We start from the raw sequence: 22352 nt of genomic DNA on the forward strand, positions 1-22352 counted from the left end.
TCGCCACAACACGAGGGATTGTATTAAAGGATCGCAGCATTAGGAAGGCTGAGAACCACTGCTATTCAGGGATACTCCACGACGCTCACAGGCTCCCCCTCCTAGAGGAGCAGCCTGCCACCCCCACCCCCACACACTCCCACAGATGAAGGTGACTTGGTCCCTTGGCTTCAAAGGGATGTCTAGACTGCAGAGGCCAGGCTACCATTGCTAGATCAAAAGGGCCATTCACACAGGCTGCTCCCAGGAAGCATGCTGAGCTTCCAAATTCTTGGAGAATGAAGAACTAAGGAAAAAGCTCCAATGGACCACTTACTGCCTGAATCCCACTACAGAAGAGCCCTTGCTGCCTGACTAGAAGCAAGATCAGCTGGACCGAGTTTTCCCCAGGATGCCTTGCTTTGATGATTGACACCTCCAAAATATGCACTCCTGACTGAGAGGCACCGGTTGCTTGGCCATTCATTTTTTTCAGAGGGTATCACTAATATAAAATATAATTGAGCAATAGAAAACAGCTATGGTCCAAACAAGTGAGTTTGATACCATCCATACTAAGCCATTCAAAGAAAGAACTGTTTTTGTATATACAACAGATGTTATTTTCCTAGAGGGCTGATTTACAGTAGACATTTGTTTTTAAGAATCAGAACTGAGAGCACAGAGTGCATTAACTCCTACCAACATCAATCACAGTGCCATTGGGGTCAGAGAACAGGAAATCGATGAGTTTAAAAAAAAGGGCTCCAGAAAAAAAAAATGTTTAGTGAAAAACAACACTCATTTTGTAGAGATGGACTTTTATAAGTGAGGCTTTGAAGGGAGCTTGGCTTCTGAAATGCAGTTACAGATCAAAAAGTCTTAGATTCTACTTAAAAGCAACTAGACTGCTTTGAAGCACAGCCCATCGGCCTTCCCGAGAAAGCCATTTGATAACATCACTTTATCTTAGGAGGGTTTCTGTAAAGGAGTTTTCAGTTCCTACAGGGAAGGAGAGCTGGAGGTCTGGAGGAGGAGCGGCTTTTATTTTGCAAACACTCTAAGGCCTGGGAAGGGAGCATGCGTAGGTCCTGAGAGATGGGTGCTGGGCACATGGATGTAGGAATACTCCTTGTGCTGCTGGTGGCTCGGCCAGCCCGTTCCACACACTGTGAGAACGAGCAGTCACAGTCTTTACACGCACAGGAAACCCGTTTAGACTTCTTGGTCTCTGCAGGGCAACTTTGTACAGGAAATACACGCTAATCTTGGGGGAGCATTGGTTGCTGGAACCTATGCACAAAATCAGGTTTGACTCCCAGTAACCATAGAAGACCAGACTCAGGTCAGATTTGGCTCCCTGATTACCTAAAAACCGGGGTGGCAAACAGATTGCATATCTAATAGTTTTCATAGTTAACTAATAAAGACCTCATAATAAAAAATATGCTGGAAAAAATATGCAGCCCCGTAGAGGTTCAACAAGATACAAGTGTGATGGTGCACTAGCTGAGACTACCTGGAATTCGGCTGGGAGAATGGCAGTACACATAGTGTGTAGGTATCATCCTGTCCCAAGGAGGGCAAGGGGGCTGCCGCTAACCACATTTCTTTGGAACCATTTCTTTAGAAGCCCTCTAATCAATTCTAGGATCCTACCCCATTGGGAATCTGAGGGAGGGTGCTGGGTGGTGGTACACTGTCTCAGTATTGCCCCCAAAGCAAGAAGCTGCATGAACTAGAAAGACACTTCTCCTGTAGATGGCTAAGTCCATGCTCTTCTAGGGATGTAGCCTCAGATGGATGACCTGGTTGGCCCTGAGTGGCACTCAGTAGTAGTCCTCACAGATCCAAGTTTCTATTTCAGAGGAACAGTCTTGAGAAGCTAGGGAGCTGGGGGTGACAAGGGATTTGTTATTATGAATGAAGACTCCCCATTCCTTTGCCTAAATCATAGTCATGGCTTGCAGTCAAAACTAGGTATGTCCAAAAAACAAACAGGAAGTGTAAAAAGTTAGCTGTGTACTTCCTGAGTCTTGATATCCTTTCACAGGACTCAGGAGACTCTGGATACATTTCCAGAAACAGATACCTGGAAGTGAGAGGCAAACCTAAGCCTGATGACCAGTGCAGAGTTGATGCACCACAGCAGCCTAGCTCCTCTGAGACGGCCCAGCATGTCCGACCAACATCATCTCAGCCTTCAAACTCTATCCTGCACCTCCTCACCTGTGATTCTCTCGGCAGCCCAATACTTCCCTACGGTCTCCAGCACCCAGGCTTCGTCGCGATCCACCAGCAGATATGCACTTTGGAAGCTATGGCAGGAATGTGCATCTTCATAATAATTCCCACCTTGTCCATGCTCATCCAACAAGGAGACAATGATGTCTAAGGCTTCTTTAGCTGTTGTCCCTCGTTCTAAACCAAGCCTGAAGGAAATCAGAAGTATACCTGCATCATTTCAGACCAGATGATCATTACCATAGCAACCACAGGTTGGGACAAGGCTATATCAGGAAACATGCCAATGTGTACAAACATTTTAAATATTCAGACCAATATATAAACTAGTTAATAGTACTTTAACTCAGAATGCCTCTCACATATCCTATTACAAACTGTAGGAATGTGTTTCTTTAGACAATCCATAAGAATAGACGCATCAGGGTCAGCCCCTCCTTACTCTTGGCTGACCGTTTCTCCCATCAAGTTCAGCTCTAGCCTAGATTTCCTCCTGACTACTGCCTAAGGAAAGGAAACCCTCACAGCCTAGATCAACCGTTATTCTACAGTGAGTGCTTTGGATACTGTTGTAGCCTATTTGTGTCTCCTCAAGACATTGAAATCCTAACACCCGTGAGATGGTATTAGGAAGTGGGTCTTCTGGGAGATGATGAAATCACAGGATTGACACCCTTATGAGTGCCACTAGTGTCTTTTATAGAAGAGGCCTCCTCAGAGAGCTGTCTTGCCTCATTCCACCATTGGAGTACACAGTAAGTAGATGCCGTGGACGAATCAGAAGGCATCCACATTAGACATTAAATACTGGTGCCTTGATCTTGAACCTCCTTGTTTCAAAATCTATGAGCAATACATTTCTATTGTTTATAACTATCCCATTTATTTTGCTACGGTATTCTATAGTGGACTGAGAAAACTGGATCTAAGGTTTGATTGCCAGCCATTGTCCTCTGTGTATATAATTTTCTCAGAGATCTTATCAGAAACAAATTATAATATGACAGGTTCTTTTTCTATGTTCTTCCCTCCTACACATCAAACTGTATCAACTGATGTTGCTTATAGCATCAGCTATCAAAAGAACACAGATTCCTTCTAAAGTGAGCCAGGCATCTTCCTTCCCCAGCCCTATCTATCAATGAATAAGTCTGTTAAGGGGAGAACAGACACTACCTTCTTCATGACTTTGGGTAGCATATATAAAAGCTTTGAACTTCAGCTTTATGCCATCTGTGAAACGTGTCAAGGTTATCAAGGAGTTATAAGGTAATAAACATGAAAACACATAGCACTAAGGGCCAAGCCAGTAAACAATCCACTTCAGCAGGTGGGACGCTGCGCATTACAAACCCAGAGAGCATGGGCCCAGCTCCAGCTCTGGTTATGCTACTCTGTGGCAGTCTGCCCTAAGACATGGGACCTCTCCAGCTCTTTGTACTCATCCTGGCCATGTGCGCACACGACTACCTCCCCCTCAAGCTGAGATGACAGGAAACAGCACGTGAGATGCATTTAGTTCATTTTGTCATCCATCCATTCAGTCGGACTATTGCTCTGCTTGAAGGAGCTCACATCTTCGAAGAGGGCAGCGGAGCTACTTAGGTGGTAACATAGCTTGTCCTTGATAAATTCATGACTTGGGAAGTAATGACTACTTAAATTCTCTCAATCGAATGCTTCCTAAGGGATGCCCCACTGTGCTGTCATGGAGAAGAAAGGATAATCCAACCGTGAGCAGAGCGAGCTGTGGACTGAGCCCTGTAATGGGCTTATTTCATAGTCACAGCGTCATATCCAAAGTCACTTGACAGGTCTCCTTTTACATTTATTTAGGGAGACTTGATTACAGAGCCATAATTCACAAAGTTGAACCCTAGGGCCTTGAGGGAGTAATAAAAGAAAATCCTGAGCCTTGAGCTTCACAAACAGGGTGGCTAGGTTTCAAACTGTTGTCTGAGCCCTCCCTCCCTCCCTCCATCCCTCCCTCCCTCCAAGGCGGCACATTATCTATACCTCTGGCAGGAATGAAAAGAACCAAGTCGCTGAAAAAGACATTAAGTAGATTTCCCTTTGTCAGTGCCATTATCTCCTAAAAGGAGGGGCATTTCAAGGATTTGGACTAAAGTCTTTTCCAGGATCCCTGGTCACAATGCCTCATGGTTCAATGCCCTCAGGCCTCTGCATGCCTAACTGGACCCACACAAACACCCTCCAGAAGCATGCTACCATGGCTGTGTGCAATAGTCTTTGGAGGTTGGAATTTCTGTTCTGTAAATTCTAGTGTGCACAGCTGATGTCCTGCCTGCTGAAACCCCATCCAGGCTCTGTATTTGCACTTTCCCCTCATCCAAACATGCAAGCAGAATTCCGATTTCACTGCTTCTCAGATCAACATCATGAGTTAGATGCTATCTATGCCTTTAACCCACATGACCATTCCCACCCGGCCTCCGGCCATAAGATGAGGACAGGACTGCCCACTCCACAGCACAGAGGCAGGTAAGGACACTCTCTACCTGAGCTCAAGAGGTATAAATGAGTCACTGGACAGGAGGCCATCACTCAGCATCCTAAGGCATAGTTGGAAACTGTCCCCACCCATTCTAGCCTCCCAGGTGGGTTAGATGCACAGGATTCCAAATGAAAACAGCATGCTTCAGGCCCAATGCCTGATTTGAGTTGGTGACTGTGCCTTAGCCTAGGAAAGACCAGGACAGAGATGGGTTGGAAAGGTACACGTTAGTCCCATCCAGACATCTGCTTCCTTCCAAAGTGCTTTGTCTAAGTTGTTCTGGATCTAAGAGTTAGATGTTCCTGGATTCAAATCTTGGTTTTGTGAAAGAAAAAAAAATTGAGTCCCATAGCCTGCTCACAGGCGGGTCATACTTCCCTGCCCATTCCTGAAAGGAGAGTTCGTCAGATGGCATCTGCACTTTGGTTTAGGAATCTGTCTGCTGAGCTTTGCTATACCTATAACTCTGTACATTAGAAGGGGCTCCCCTCTGTACCCCAAATAAGAAAAACTAGGTAAAAACTGGATTGAATTTAGTAAACCATTGCTATTCTGAGGCAAGCAATGGAAATAATTGATATCCCACCCTAGAGGACCCTGTTCTCAAAAGACACTGTCCTTGGAGGACTCTTACAAATTACCCTCCCCACTTCCTATCAACACATCCTCAAGGTCCCACTGGTTTGTGGCCTTTTGGACATTTAGAATATTCTCAGAAAGGGCTAGATGTAGGATGATGCTATGAACAGGTTTGTGCCCGTCTTCAAAGGCTGGATCCACTTCCCCTGTGCAGTAGCAATCAGAGCTTTGGGAAGTGGTTAGGCCATGAGGATGGAGTCTTTGTGATGACGTCAGGGTCCTTAGCAAAGAGACACAAAAGATTGTCCTCTCTCTGCTGTGGCCATCTGTACCTCAGATGGGACCTGTTGGCACTGAACTTGAACTTCCCAGCCTCCAGAACTGAGATATAAATATCTGTCATTTAAACCTCCCAATCTGTTAGGTGCTGTGTGAGCTTGAACTTTAAAATGTATGGAATTGTTTTGGATTGAGCTCCTGCAACAGGCCTCAGCTGACCAGTTCAAACTTGAGCTGCCTAGGCTAAATGCCCCATAACTGGAGCTTTTGAAGGCAGAGTTAACCCACTCCTGCTTCTCTTTAATGAACAATAGATTCTAGTCTGCCTGAGTCAGCATAAGAAAGTCCCTGGAACTGGAACTCTTTCAGGAAAGTAACCTGAAGTCACCTAATGTTAATGGGTTTCTTTTTCTTCCCCAAGTTATTCTGTTTCTCCTCTTCCACTCTGTATAAGCTCTTACCTGCTGAGAGCTTATTCTGTTTTCCAGAATGAAGGCTGCCCTAATTCATGTACCAGGAATAAACGCCAACTCAATCTAAAACTCAATTTGCTGTCATTTCATCTTCTGACAGGGGAGAGGGTGTTTGAGACCTTTTGACTCCTTTCCATTTCAGTCTCCCTGGAAGAAGTAAAGCAGGATCTAATCTGGAGAGAAGTGGTGCCCTGGTATTCCCAGCTCAGCCACCTCCTAGCCCTGGGACGTTGGGCAAGCCGCTTAACTTCCCTAATTTCCAGTTTCCTCATCTACCATAGGAACTAGAAGACCTAGCTATCTGGCTTGTTGTGGTTGTTAAATGAGATAATATGTATAAAGCCAGTTTCCCAAAAGAGTTCAGGACATTTCGGCTTTAATTACGCAGGTGCTTCCCCTACAGGTAATGGCTGAGCCTTCTTTCCCATCACCTGTGGGCTCCTACATTCGCTTACCACCTACTATAAAACCACAAGTCTTTCCAAATTTTTCTGATATGAGGAACAGCTGATGGGTTGTGTTTAGAATTATAAGATGCTCTGAAATGCTGAGACTGGCCAAATTTAATGCCAACATCAAACCCAATAAGAAGCAGGAACAGTCAGTCTGCAGGGGAATGGCTCAGAGGACCTGAGTTCAGATATAATGTAATGCTGGGTGTTCACCTGTAATTTCAGGCCCCTGGGAATTCAAAGACAGAGGAATACCCAGAGCAAGCTGACTGGTGAGGCTAGCTGTGCTGGGAGGCTCTGGGTCTTATTGGGAGACCCTCCCTAAAGGAATGAGGTGGCTGAGTGATCCGGGAAGGTTCCTGGGCCTCCACGTGCATGCACATACATACATGCATGCACACCACACACCATGCTTTGCTTGGACTATGGATCCAGCTGGCAGGAGCTTACATGAGACAGGGGGTTAGCAGCTGGTGGGAGCTGACATTAAGATGGGGGGATGTTTTCTGGAAGTCAAGCTGTCTCTTACACCCGAGGTCCATTACATCTGAGGTCTGTCTGTCTTGATGATGCCTCCTGGCCTCAATCCAGATGAGGACCAGGAGGCATTTGGATCCCATTAGAAATGAAGGGGGAGGGGGGCCTGAGCTGCAGAAAAATAAAAGGATGAAACTGTTGTGTAAGGGACAGGTGCAGTGCATGGATAGAATGCAGTGCTCTGTGAAACTGGCTGGTACCCACCTGCTCGGAGAACAGAAGGTTAAATCTGAAGGATTTTTGAGCTGGTTGCTAATCCTTCATCACCTTTAAATCTATCACAGTTGGAGTTTTTACACCACAGGTGTTGGAAAGGCCACAGTTTCGGGCTGCTGCCCCACTTCTAGCTGATTACTAGTTATTTCCCAGCATCCCACTGTCTAATGGAATCCAAATGCCTCCTGGTCCTCATCTGGATTGAGGCCAGGAGGCATCATCAGGACAGACAGACCTCAGATGTAATGGACCTCGGGTGTAAGAGACAGCTTGACTTCCAGAAAACATCCCCCCATCTTAATGTCAGCTCCCACCAGCTGCTAACCCCCTGTCTCATGAAAGCTCCTGCCAGCTGGATCCATAGTCCAAGCAAAGCATGTGTATGTGTTTATATGTGGGGGTAAGGTGGGGGGCTGCGGGAGGACTAACCAGAGATCCATAAATAAGAATGAAAGAGGGAGGAAGAAAGGGATGGGGGGTAGGAAGGAAGAAAGAAAGGGAGGGAGGGAGGGAGGGAGGGAGGGAGGAAGGAAGGGAGGAGGGAGGGAGGGAGGAGGAAGGAAGGGAGGAAGGAAGGAAAGAAGGGAAGGGTGAGCCAAGGAGGAAAGAAGGAAAGTGGGGGGAATACCAAAAACAGACACAGCTTGGCTTTTAGCACTAAGAATAAATTATAACAAGTGTGGCTTAATGCTTGCATTCCTACATGCCTCTAAGAAGTACATACAATTTATACCTTTACCCTGAAGACGGTGCCTATTAAACCAAGGCTGTCACTCAGTCTCTTGGAGCTGAGCTTGGACTTGAGGTATGGGTGGGAGGCACGAAGGACCAGAGTATGCAGACGGCAGCAGCTCTATTCTGTGAATACCCAGCCACAGTCTCACAGACACTTGAAGTAGGGTGTGAAATATAAATAGTCTGTTCTTCCAGGAGCTGCCCAAGAAGCTGGCAGCCAAGCACAGAGGACAAACAAGGACAGCACAAGAAATGATGCTCACAGCACAGCTGGAAGGCCATCTCCAGCTGTGCAGCAGTATGCTCCACCTGCCTGCTGAGGTAGACTGTGGGCCAACCCCACGTACAGTCACGTGAGGGTGGGGGTGTGGTGAATCTGTCTTTCTAGCTGGCTTCTGGGCAGTGTTCCTGTAGAGGCCAGGCTTTGAGAACAGCCGTGCTAGGATTTTGCCACTCACAGTGCTGTGGTTGTGATCTACATCAGTGAGTCTCACCTTGCAGGCCAGGCTGTGCCCCCATTGGGGGTCAAAGGACCTTTTCACAGAGGTTGTCTAAGACCATCAGACAACACAGATACAGTTATGAAGGAGCAACGAAAATAATTTTATGGCTGGGGTGGGGTCACTACACCATGAGGAACTGTATTAAAGGGTTGCAACATTAGGAAGGTTGAGAACCACTACAGTATTCATATTTCTACAGCTCCCCAGTTAACATTGGAGGACTCTGGGCTCAGGAGTCATTCACAGAACTTGCTTGGTATGAAAAACTAGGCTTAGCCAGTTTAAAGCTGGGAGCAGACTCTGAACTAGACCCTGAACTTAGACATCTACTCTAGGTACAGACTGTGCATGCCCTCCAAGAAACTGCCATGCTCAGGGTATTTGTCACACTGTTCTTATTGCAACAGCTATGTGTGGGCCTGGGGGAGATGTCAATTTAAATGGCTACGGGTCAGCCATCATCAACTTCTGCATTTGTCATTACCCCAGACCTTGATAACTCTCACAGCACCAATTATCCACCAATTACAGCTTCTCTGTCTCTATCCTTCAGTCCTGGAGATCCCCATGTCTTCCCTGAACATCCCAAATGCACCAGGCAGGGAGCCTTCAAGCACCCAGGGTCTATGGCGGGCTAGCCCTGGAATTCACACCCAGAAGTGTCTGTGAAGGGACAGCCCTGGAATTTTGTGCCACTTGGGTGTCGTTAGATCCCAGAATCCTCTGCTTCCCCTCTCTGTTGCCTTCAGTCACCCTTAGATTTGTCCTGTTCATTCAAACTTGACATTGGAAATGTAAGCTGTGAAGCTTCACATTTTATACTTTCAGTACTGGTTATATTTTACATACGCATCCATCACTGGGGGAAAAAAAAGATCCATGATAGAGTTAGGACTAACACAAAACCAATTAGCTTTATATCCTCATTCATCACTCAATCCTAACTGTATCAGAGTTCATTACATTGCACAGACTTTTGGTATGGTTAAATGGGTATGGGATATTATTTATTTACTTGCAAGGCTTTTATAATAAATTTTATAAAATAATTTCATTTCTCTGGACTCGGTTTTTAAAAAGACTATGTGTTGTTCAGTTTTCTCTCTTCTCCCTGCAGGCAGGCTGCAATCTCTCTGCAGCCTTGAGCGTTCTCACGCACAGCAGGGTAAAGAGCACGTAGATACTGAGCAGGCTGCTCCCGGGGCTGAGAATCCCAGGAAGACAAAATGCAAAGCATGAAAGGAACGGTGTTCTCCATCAACACTCAGAAGTTAACTTCTTGGATTAGATGTCGCCATCTCCCCAGGTCCCATACCGCAAAACTAGCACAGAGTCACAAATGAGGGACTTCATAGGGGTGTTTTCCATTGCTGATTCTTCATTTTCAGGGTTTCTACTAAATGTAGAGGTTCATTTTTAAAAAGAAAGAAAAAAATACTAAGTAAGGGAGATGCCAAAACCAATTCAAAAGTTGTTGGTCTACATGTTTTGTTGGGAAAAATGAAACTGGTTAAACATAGAAGTTTGTCTGCCTCTTTTCCAGTTCTGATTTTACCCAGACTAATATCCCAGAACTCAGGAGGCTGAGACAGGAGGATCGTCAGTACTGGGCCAGCCTGGATTACAAAGTGAAACACTGTCTCCGAAGGGAAGGAGTGAGGGAGAGAAAATGATAAAAAGAAAAGAAAATGACACAGAAATGCTACCCAAAGGCCATCCCTAGCAGATCTGCATGGGGTTGGCAGAAGCCATGGGTCATAGGCACTTCTAGGAAAATGTTCAGTTTCCCCCAAGGGGAGAAAAAACTGTACAAACCTCGGTTCTTCTTCCTAGGAAGTTAGCTTTGGGACGTTCTAGTGCCATCCAATAGGCCTTGTATTGAAACCGGAGGGGACTTGGCATAGAGAAGAACCATCACTTGGTGTGTCCACTCCACTCTGAAGGCCAAGCCCACCATCCCTCAGCTCCATCTTCACTCAGCTACATCCTGATTCCGCATCAGAGGAGTAGTGCTCTCTCTCTCCCACACTCTAGTCTCCTCATTCATGCACCACTCAGCTACCCATCACCCTCACATGCCAGGCCCAGGCCCCGTACTTGTGCCACAGGGGTGAAGAGATATCAAGATCTCAGCCCATCCAGCTTCCACATCTAGCTCTTTCTGGTCCATGGTGTCTAGGAGAAGGGGGAAAGCAGGAAAGACCACCAGGGGGCTGACAGGAAAGGGGTCGTGCCATCTGTGGTCTTTTTATATTTTATACATTGTATTATTCGTTTCTCCTGTATGCTATTATAATTTCTAATTCCATAATATTCTCCTATTTAAAATACTGTTTATAAAGGTTCAAAACTCTTGCTTGTGAATGAGGGATTTTAAAGACATGTTTTTCATTAACAGTTCTTCGTTTTCAGAGTTTCTATTAGAACAGTTTATACAGAAAGTTGTATAAGCAATACCACAACCTACGTTTAAAACATCTTCATTATCCCAAGGACACTGCCCTAACCCACTCCTGTACCGCATCCCAACCCCAGAGAAGCATTCATCCACTTTCTACCTCTGTGACTCCACCTCTTCTGTGATTCACACATGTGACATTTGTATCTGATGTCTTTGACTTAGTGTATGTCATGTTCTCAAGACCCTATTTGTAACACATAGCAGTACTTAATTATTTTGTTGATAATATTCCATTACCATCTATTCTATTTTCCCTATCATCTTAGAATTTCTATCAAATGGAACGTCTTACAATACAGTAAGTACAGGGGAAAAGAATTCCCACTCCCATTGGCAGTGGTTTCAGGGAATCACCATTCTGTACCTGACCAGATCCATCCCGAGTAAGGCTTCCGTCTCAGCAGCCGGCTCTCTGGCAGTGATGGCTTCATTGGCTATGCATACCCCGTGTTCATTGGCTCCCATTTCTGCCCCCCAGAGCCAGGCAGGTCTGCTTATCACTATGGCGTGGGTCCTGGGAACTTGGTCGATTGAGATGTAAGTGCACTGAAAAGGAAGACAAGCAAGAAGGTGCCATCACCCGTGAGAAACCTTGGTACCTACGCTGGAACATCACATTAGTTACAGAGCTGTGAAGTAAAAGACCTGAAATGTCCAGTCTCCAGACAGACACCTGGGGCAGCCGCAGGGTCCGCCGTCTGGTCTGGCAGGGTCCGCCGTCTGGTCTGGGAGGGTCCCTGTGGTTCGCCCTTCGGCTTTGATCAAGCCAGTCTGCTCACAGTGTCTCCTCTCACACTATCACCCTCAGCAGGTGTGGAGCTGACCACTGCACTGCCATTCTCTGCCCGCTTGCAGTTCTTCATCCTTACAGGCAAAACTCCAGCTCTATCAGTGGTTCCCAAACTCCCTAGAAGTCATGGCTCTCTAGCTTCAAAAGGAACTTTACCCAGAAAGCAGGTAAGAAGATGTGTTGTCTAAAGCAAACAAAAACAGGGCTTCTGAGGCCCTCCTGACGATCCTGGGGTCTGTGGAACATTTGACAACCTGTGATCTCAGCAGGGTAGAATAGGGGGACCCAAAACAAGGCTACCATTGCACTTTGACATGACAAGGAATCCTCACACCCCCCACTCCCTCTCCTAACCACTGGATTCTCATGCTAAGGTAGTGAAGCCACCAACAGGAAAACTTTACAGAGGGGCATAGTTCTCTACACTAACAGTACACACTACTCCGAGAACCTGGGCCTAACCCGGAAGAATGAGGATGCTTGTTTGGATCAAATGACTACTAAGGTATTTTTAACCTCGGATCCTTCCACCAAGGGCTGGGGATGAGGCTCAGTTGGTAGAGTGTTTTCCTATCATCCAGGAAGTCCCCATAAATTTTGACCCCATAAATCAGGCATGGTGGCATACACTTGGGAGGTAGAGGCTGAAGGATCAGAAATTCAAAGCCAGCCTTGGCTACATAGTTAAGTTCAAAGCCAGCTTGGGCTATTTGAGGTCCTGTTTCAATAAGTAAATTAATAAGCAAATCAACCACAAAAACCAAGTGCCTTCCCTTTACACAAACTGATGCACAGAAGGAAAATTGTAAAAAAAAAAAAAAAAAAAAGCTGGCCCACTAAAAGTGGGGAGGGGCATGGTGGGAAAGGCACTCAGATCATTGCCTGCTCTGCTTCCTTCCCCTTTCCCACGTCAGGCCTCACTCCACTCCCCACCTCCAGGGGACTGGACTGGGGCACTCAGTTAGTTATCCGTGGGGCCTCACGATTGCCTTCTGTAAGCCTGTAACATGCTCTTTGTATGGTGTCTGTGGTGTGGAAGCACTGAGCTAGCCGCGGGCTCCATCTACGTTCTAAATTGGGAGGCTGAAAGCACTGGGTCCAAGGCAGCCTGAGATAGCTTTCTTGTTTCAGTTCAAGTCAGCTGTTCGTGAACCGAGTGCAGCCCGGACAGGCGCTCTGCATTGGCTCCCTGTAACCGCTAGCTCTGTCCAGACTTCCCGGCTTCAGCGGCAGCTTCGGCCCCCACACAACTCACGTCAGGTGTTTCTCAGCAAGGGACTAATATTATTTCGCCCAATACATTTTTAGAAACTGAAAGGTAATTAATCCCAGAGGTTTCCAAGAAATCCTTGAGGTAGGGATGTGTGTGTATGTGTGTGTGTGTGTATGTGTGTGTGGCAAATGGACAATAAAACACACTCTTGAAATGTTTTCCCTGATTTACTTGTTGAAAATAATTTAGTTTTAAAAACGGCCCTTGCAGAACAAAAAGCTGGCCCAGCGACGCTCACAACTATACTCCTCCATGCTTTTCTAAATGGAAGTGAAGTTTCCATCTTCAAAATGTATTCACTCCCTTGTACAAAGCAAGCAATTCCGCATCGCCATGGCTTCATGTGGAATGTCCCCTGACACCCATGTGTTAAAGGCTTGGTCCCCAGGGCAATACTACTGTCACCAGACATTCAGGGGCAATTGCCCCAGCTCCACCAGCCCCAGCAGACTAGGCTCAGCTGACCTAAGCAATATGCCAATTAAAAAGAGCAGCAAATTACGAAAGACAGAGCAAGGAGAGCTAGTGAATGTCAGGAAGTGTCCAGGGACTCTTCAACTTCATCTTTGGGGTACTTATGATGAGCTCTAGGTTTTAATAGAGAGAGAATCGGGGTACAAGGGCACAGGGCATTCGCAAGGGTGAGGTACAGTCTGTTAATCACTGTCTCATCTGATTCTGCAAGGTGGTCTAAGAAAGATGTATTGCTTATGAGGACAAGCTGGTTCTCAGGAAATGATCACTTTTGTTCAAGGCTTCAGCCTGGCTTCCATCGGGAAGGTCATCTGTCCTGTGAAGCGTTGCTGTTCCTGGAATTCAGAGAGACTTCAGGTTTAAGACAATAAATGGTCTCTGTGCCTTCATCCTTGAAGGGGAATATGATAGGCTAAGTGACACAAGGCAAAATAGAAAAACAGAAATTAAACAACATGAGAAAGGAATAAAGGCCCCACTCTGAGATCTGGTTTGCCTTTGAGAGCCCACAAACTTCAACACAACTGATGAAACCAAAATTACCTACAGTGAGACTATGTGCTTACTGAAAGGCATCTCAAACAAGAGTATTCAAAACAACAAATGAGGGGGCTGGAGAGATGGCTCGGGGGTTAAGAATTGGCTGCTCTTCCAGAGGACCTGGGTTCAATTCCCAGCCTCCACACGACAGCTCACAAGCAGCCCACAACTGTCTGTAACTCCTGTTCTAGAGGACCTGGTGCCTCCTTCTGCTCTCCATGGCCACCAGGCACACACACAGTACATAAACACATATGCAGGCAAAACTCCTATACACATAAGATAAAAATCAAATAATTAAAAAACCAATGAATGTTGCTCACTAAAGCCCAGAATGTGTGTGCCCTTGAGTTCCACCTTTAAAAATACCACACAATTACATTTACAAAGAGAAATCATTGATACAAAAAATAACCACACCATCTCACATTTTCCCCTTAATTTAAAATCTTTCATTTTAAGCAGTGCGTAATCATTAAATCTTGTAAATTACATCCTTTGAGGACTTTAACTTTGGAAACCCCAGGATTAAATGTACAACCACATAAATCCCTACTCCTTAGAGAAGCCAACATCTGTATTCTGAGATTATGCACTGCCTGTTTCCTGTAAGAATCCCTGCCTCAACGCCTATTAACCTCACTAACTCTGCTTCGCTCTGGCTCATTCCCAAATTCCTTTCTGTGGCAGAGTCAAGGATTCAGTGTCACTTGAGCCTAAGTCCCTAAAGGAGAAGGAAATTTCTCCTCTGGCTGCTGGTGCTGTGTTAGGGTGGTCTTCTTGACCCGACCCCCCCCACACCCCCCCACACACAAAACAGACACACCTTGAGTGGCTGACGTGCCCACAGCAGCAGTGAGCAGGAGGCTGGCACATAGGGAAAAAAAAAACAGAAAAAAACAAGTAAAGTTTTTCCTCTTGGGTTCAGTTATCTATGGGCCCAAATGGGGGGCAGAAGCTTCAAAGTGCCTGTCCTGGAATCCTTCAGAGGTGCAGCCAAGTGAGAGCCTTGGGTCCCCAGAGGTCTCAATGGGACTATAGGACCCTGGCCTCTTTCTGCCTTGATCCCTTGGGTCTTGACGTAAGCAGCTCTCAATCACGTGCTCTTGCCCTGATACCTGCCTTCCCACAGACCCAAGGTAACAGGGCCAAATAGTCACATCTGGAAGCCGCAAACTGTGAGCCCAGATAAACCCTTTCCCTGCATAGCTTAGCTAGCGGGAGCATCCTGATGCTGAGGAAAGGCTAACCCAGGCGTCGGCCAAGACTTTTCAAGACTCCTTCCCCAAGGAGCACAAATGACAGATTTTATCTTGAAAAACACGAGTGAGTAGGGAAGGAATTGTGGCTTCTCAAGCATGTAGATTCATCGTTCCATTTTTTTTTTTTTGAGGCAGGACAATGTTAAAATAGGAAATGGTTTTATTAATGTATCCTCCTGTTCATTTCTACACACTCATTTCCATTTTACCAATTGGGCACAGAGCACCCACTACACTCAGAGACAGAGCCAGCAGCAGCTGGGGCGAGGGCCAGAGACCCAAGGAGTTCTTTCCAGTGACCGCTACTCACTCAGGGGAAGACGGGATTCTTGAATTTGTCACAGAAAAGACTTGCAGGACAAGTCAGGTTAAAGCAGAACTGGAGTTTCCTAAGAGATGTCAGCAGAGACTTAAGCACCGGAGTTAGAGAGGCACTCAAGGGGAGCACAAGACAGAGTCCAGGGGGAAGCTTCCATTCTCAAGGGACACTCACACTTCAGTGTCTTACAAGTACCCAGATAGAGCATCTTGGCTGCTGTCAGGTTGCATCTCAAAAGGTTGCTAAGAAGCAATTTTTTCTTCCTATTTCCTCTTTTTCCTTAAATGGGATTACAAGGTGGTTCCGGGGTGTCTTGGATAGGACTTCAGTCTGGTAAGGTAAAACCTGTGTCACAAAAGCAGCTCCAGGAGGTCCAACACATCTGTACTGAGACTCCTTGAAAGCTGCAGACCAGGGCGGGAGGCAGGAGAAAGGCTTCACTGGAAGCCCTATCTGCCTGGACTTTGCCTTGGTTATTTTTTCATTATCCTGACAAAAAAAAAAAAAAGCAACTTTGGAGACAATGGGTTTATTGGGGTGCACAGTCACAAGGTACAGTCTGTCAGGACAGTCATGACAGGAGGAAGAAGAGTTCTGATGGCCAGAGCTGGAGGCAATTGCTCACACTGTGTCCACAGTAGGAAGTCAGAGAACCAGGAACCCTGGGGCCAGCTCCCTCTCTACCTCTCACGCAATCCAGGACAGGAGCCCAGAGAATGCCATTCACTTACCTAACCTCACAGGCATGGCCAGAGGCTAACCCAACCTAGATAATCCCACATAGGCATGGGCAGAGGCTCATCTCCTAGGCAACTCTAGATCCTATTAAGTTGGTAATTGATATTGATATTAACTATCACAGGTCCTCAGACGTGATCCACTGCTATTTTAATATGTATTTGAAACATACCTACAAAAGGAATATTGTCGCCATGTTGGCCACCTTCATAGCAAATGCTGTAAATTAATTATGCTGGAATTTCTAACTTTCAGATAGCAAGAGGCTTCAATCAGACTCCCCTCCCGTGTCCCCTCAGTTTTTCATATGTGTCCTGCCTAAAAAGAATTCATGCCGTGTACTGTCAGCAGACATCATGGAGGCCAGTTCCTGCTCTATGTCTGGGAAGGAGAAGGAGCAAGCACAAATGGTGACCATCATCAGGATGACCTCAGGACATGTCACAGGGGCTGCCTATTTCATACACATGGTATCTTGTGACCCCCTTCTGATCAACCATGTTTCCTATTCTATTCCATATAATTGATGTTTTAATTATATGTGCTATTTACATATCTGCTGTCTCCTTCAGCTAGAATGTCAAGTCCATGAATAAAAATGTTTTTTGTTGCTTAGGTTTTAAACATATCCCAAGGTTGAACTTAGTAAGCACCGGTGAGCTTTTTTAAGGATTTGTTTTTATTTAATGCAGATGACTGTTTTGTCTGCAGATATGTATATGTACCATGCATATCCAGTGCCTGTTGCAGTCAGCAGAAGGTTTCAGATCCCCTGGAACTGGAGTTATAGATAGTTGTAAGCCACCACATGGGTGCTGGGAACTGAACCCAGTTTCTCTACTAGAGCAGCAAGTGTTTAACCTCTGAGCCATCTTTCCAGATCTGTCAATGAACTTGATGAATGGATGGATGGATGGATGGATGGATGGATGGATGGATGGATGGATGGATGGATGGATATGTAGATGGATGGAAGGGTGGGTGGATAGATGGAAGGGTGGGTGGATTGATGGATGGATAGATGGGTGGATGAATGGGTGGATGGATGGGTGGGTGGGTAGGTGGGTGGGTGGGTGGTGGAGAGAGGAACGGATGAATTACCAAGGTCTCAGAGAGTATAGGAGAGAATACATCTGGTTGGCCAGAGACTGTGAAGTAGGGGACATTTGAAAGAATCTTAAAATGGCCCAGGCAGTAGATTCCACAAAGAACTAAGGGCCTGAGAATAGAAAACTGTATGTTCACTGTGTGTTCACAGTTCAAGAAAGTCCCCTCGGTAGCACCGAGGGGAGCTGCTGCACCACACTGTAGCACAGAACTACAATGGCTCAGTAAGGACTGAATGATAAATCTGTCCCACACTGAATCAGAAAGCCCAGATGGTGCTTGTGGGAGTTAAAATCCGGGCAGCCAACCTGACACTTTTCAGGCTAGATTTAGATGATGGGGAAGGAAGGGGATACCCAAGTAGCCAGATGGGCCCAGTCAGCCCCTCCTGAGCCTGAGAGTCCGTGCTCCAAATCCACCCCATAGGGGAGCCTGTAACATGCGCCCCCAAAGGCCTCTTTGTCACAGGCCTCAGGAACCCTGGCCTAACAAGGGCCCTTGTGTGACAGCTATTCAAGCCCTCTCTGCTCCATTGTCAGTTAAACCCAGCTAATCATGACTACCTCTGGGGGGGGGGCAGGGAGGGGGCTGGGGAGGAGCGAGCCCAGCAGGCTCACACAGATTGGCTATTTACAGTGCCAGCATGAAAAATAAATCTCACAAAACAAGTGCCGCTTACACCAGATGTAATTAGCTAGGCTTTGCAGAGCCAACCATCTAGAACGTGGACTCTGAAGGAAGTCATGTTTATAAATAAAATCCATGGACCTTGGCAATTGTTCTATAATTAATAAGGGAAAGAAGAAGCAGGATTTGAGGTATAGAGGCTTCCCCCAAGAGCACCTGAAATCTCTCATGGCAAAATTCCTAGTTACATTTACAGTAAAACAAACAACAACAACGAAAACCTCAGAGAGTAGGGAGATGCCTCAGAAAGCTAAGTACTTGTCACCTAAGCATGAGAACCTGAGTTCCTTTTCAGCACCCAAGAAAAGCTCTCTGCCGCAGAGCACACCTGTAACATTGACACCGGTAAGACAGAGACAGGGGGATGCCTGCTAGTCTTGCCAAACCGGTGGACTCCATGTTCAGTGAGAAAGTCTCTCAAAAACTCAAGTGGAAACAATTGGGAAAAACACCTGATACCAATCCCAGGTCTTCACATGTGCATGTAAATATCCTCTCTCTCTCTCTCTCTCTCTCTCTCACACACACACACACACACACACACACACATACACACACACTCACACACACATTGTGTACATACACGAACACATGCATATACAAAAGAAAAGTCTCCATCACTTGAAAGGATCTTGACAAAGGTGGTTGGACGCTAAGGAAAAGGATAAATAGTGTGTCTCACATCTCCACAGCCCCTCCCACCCTGCCTTCCATAAAACAGTCTGTCAGTGTGTGTGACCTTGGGTGCCAAAGTCACAACAGTAGAAGGCCGCCTGAGCAGGAGGGACACTTTCCATTGTCAACACAAGCCTATCCTGAGTTCTCATTCTTTCAAGTGGCTTCAGGGGGACACCTGGAGGAAGGGGCAGAGATGATGGGCCTTCCAAGCCCCCCCCCCCGACACACACACACACACACAATGACAGACAGCACCACTATGCATAGCAAAGCCCTTCGTCGTCTTGTGGGACTGGGTCAAAACCGAAAAGCAAGCTCAGCTTCACGGGTGCCTATGCCACCCACATTCCAGAGCGCACTCTTTCTGGACTTCACCCAGTGAAAAGCGAACAGACTCACACAATAGGCATTTCAGTGTGTGAAATGCGGCCATTGTATCTTTCCTACTGTACTCAGATGGGAACCACAGCCCTGACACCACCAGTGAGGACCTTGGAGGGACAGCTGATGAGTCAGCCAGGCTTCAAGGGCAGAAGAGAAAAGACTGGGAGACTGGGGTACTTTGGGAAAGAAGTGTGAGAAGCTTGTGTCTTGGAAGCAATTAAAGCAGCAATACTCTGATGGCTGGGGTTTAGGGCAGGGTCTCGTTTTACCCAGGGTCCCACCTCCAATTTGACTTACCAGTGAATTCTAGGGAAGGGGCTGAGGGCAGAGAGCACATCTCAGAATTGCCTGGCATTTCCCTGAGACTGCCAGATCTCTGGGGATGGACAATGTGGAGGCCTGGCTTGAGGAGGGGTTTTGGGAAGGAAGCTCTCTACTAAGCCACAAGCACTCCCAAAGCTGTGAGCATCAGACTTCTCTCCCAGGGCAGACCTTGACCTTAGAGATGCAGAGAAGAAAACAGAAAGATGTTTCCCTTGTTTTTTTTTTTTGAAGGTCCATTTTAATTGATGTTCATTTTTTACAAAAGAAACAAACAGCAGAATAATGGCTTGAGATTTATTATCAATAATTTTTTTTTTATTATTATTATTATTATTATTATTATGTGTCGAATCTAGTTTTGTTAGTAATAATTAGTCTTGCTGGGCAATGATAGCATACACCTTTAATCCTAACACTCGAGAAGCAGAGGCAAGCATATCTCTGTGAGTTCGAGGCCAGCCGGGTCTACAGGGTGAGTCCCAGGATAGCCAGGGCTACACAGAGAAACCCTGTCTCAAAAAAAAAATAAAAATAAAAAATAATTAGTCTCATGGGCAACAAGTATAAATGTGAACTTTACTAAAAACTCATTATTTTTCTGAAACAGTATTCTAATGTTGGTACAATATTCTCCTAAATAGATGATTCAGCCATATAAGAACAAACATGTGTCCACAGACATATATGCATACACACAGACACACAAACAGCACAACATTACCCAGGAAGTTGTTCATCTGCTTCCTCTCCCCATCCAGGAAGAGCTGCACACACATGTCTAAGACAGAGGTGAATCATGGGATGCTCAGCAATACAGCATCTCCAGACAGCACGGAGGAACTTCCAAAGATAAATACAGGTGCTCGCTTCAGCGGCACATACACTAAAATTAGAATCACATGGAGATTAGCATGGTCCTTGCACATGGTAAAAAAGAAAAAGAAAAAGAAAAAGAAAAGAAAAGAAAAAGTCTTCTCCACCCTATTCTTCAACCCTAAGAGAAGTTGTCATAAACTGAGAACCCACATGGAAAAATTAAAAATATCAATTCCGATGTTTCAGTCCTCCAGCTGTGCATTGGAACAAAAGCATTCGGTGTAATTTTAGAACTGAGAATCTTGTGCTGGGGAACCTCATTTCTTATTCTTAGCATCTCAAGCAATGTGACAGGTAGATGGGAATGACTGGTAGGAAGGTGAAAGGTGGGTGGATTGGATGGACAGAGTGGAAGGAAAGCCACGTGGAAGGGTGGACGAGCTGTCTGTCAGGAGGCCACTTTAACATGCTTGTATGAGTTCTGCAAGTAAACCTCAGGGTCTGTGTGTTTGAAAGAGCATGAGATGGGTGTCGTTTTAGATTTTTTTTTTTTTTTTTTTTTTTTTTTGGTTTTTCGAGACAGGGTTTCTCTGCGTAGTTTTGCGCCTTTCCTGGAGCTCACTTGGTAGCCCAGGTTGGCCTCGAACTCACAGCGATCCGCCTGGCTCTGCCTCCCGAGTGCTGGGATTAAAGGCGTGCGCCACCACCGCCCGGCGTCGTTTTAGATTTATTCCCTTTATGTTATGTGTATGAGTGTTTTGCCTTCATGGACTTGTGCACCATGTGTGGGCCTGGTGCCCGAGGAATTCAGAAGAAGGCATCAGATCCCCCTGGAACAGGAGTTATGGATAGGTGTGAACCACCACATGAGTGCTGGGAACTGAACCCAGGTCCTCTGCAAAGAGCAACAGTGTCTTAACCATTGAGCCATCTCCCCAGCCCCTGATTTTTTTTTTTTTTTTATGAGAAGCTCTGAGGTCTTTTTGTTTTGTTTTGTTAAGTCTGTATGGTCAAGAGTGTTTCTATGGAAGTCTCATGATAGTGATTGTGGCTCCTAGGGGCAAATATATAAAAGAGATTGCCATTCCGTATTTGTGACACTGAAAAAATGGAGACTGAGATAACTACAAGGAGTTAAAGGGGTAAGAGGAAGGCTGAAGAGCAGGCTGAGACACAAACACCACTGACAATTCAGGCACTAGGACCTTGTGTCAGTGACCATGACAAAATGCCCGAGGAAATCAGCTCAGAGGAGGAGCCGTGCACTTTGGCTTTGGTTCTGAGGCTTCCGTGTGTGGTCACTCTGCTTCTTGTCTCTGAGCCAGTGGGGTAGCAGAGCATCACAGCAGGGTGCGTGTGACAGAGCACAGATGCTCACCTCATGGTGACCGGGAAGCAGAGGAAAAGAGGGGACTGGGCCCCCCCCCAGACCTACTTCCTCCAACCAGGCCCCCCAAGTGTCCACTGCTTCTCAACATCACCACCAGCTGTGGACAATCCTTCAACACGTGGGCAGTTGAGGTCATTTGAGATTCAGATCGTAGGCCAGCAAGAGGGCTAAGTGTGGAAAAGGACTTGCAGCCAAGCCTGAAGACCCGAGTTTGATCCCCTGGGGCCCACATGGTTAAAGGAGAGGGCAGAACCCCACAAGTTGTCCTCTTCACACACCACACACACCATGGCATGTACACTTCCTGTCCAACCCCCGCCAAAAATAAAATGAATTAAAAATTTTTATTCTAAAACATGTAACTGTGATAAGCCCAGCACCACAAAGTCTCCATGCTAGTCAGAGACAGCTGTGGGAGGGATAAAGAAAAGGGGAAGTAGGGTAGATATAGATACATCCCTTTCTTAAAACATCCTGCTTTAAGCTTACAAAGGGCTTTTTCGTTCATATGTCTTATAATAACATCCTGGGTTGCAAGGAGTCATGATCTCCATTCAGAAAATAAGGGAACTGAGTATCAAAAGACACAGTAAAGCA

At 46.1% G+C, this 22352-nt stretch overlaps 1 protein-coding gene across 1 annotated transcript in view; it reads right to left on the bottom strand.

Annotated features, from left to right (window-relative positions):
- Window positions 1–22352, bottom strand: part of Scrn1 (secernin 1) — a 66294-nt gene that overhangs the window by 17612 nt on the left and 26330 nt on the right. Inside the window, exons 3-4 of the mRNA XM_028864125.2 lie at window positions 11338–11519; window positions 2209–2411 (exon numbers count right to left, since the gene is read on the bottom strand). Of these exons, the coding sequence (XP_028719958.1) occupies window positions 2209–2411; window positions 11338–11519 (385 nt within the window). The remainder of the gene's footprint in view (window positions 1–2208; window positions 2412–11337; window positions 11520–22352) is intronic.

This window comes from Peromyscus leucopus, chromosome 3 (assembly GCF_004664715.2).
Source record: "Peromyscus leucopus breed LL Stock chromosome 3, UCI_PerLeu_2.1, whole genome shotgun sequence".
Lineage (NCBI taxonomy): Eukaryota > Metazoa > Chordata > Mammalia > Rodentia > Cricetidae > Peromyscus > Peromyscus leucopus.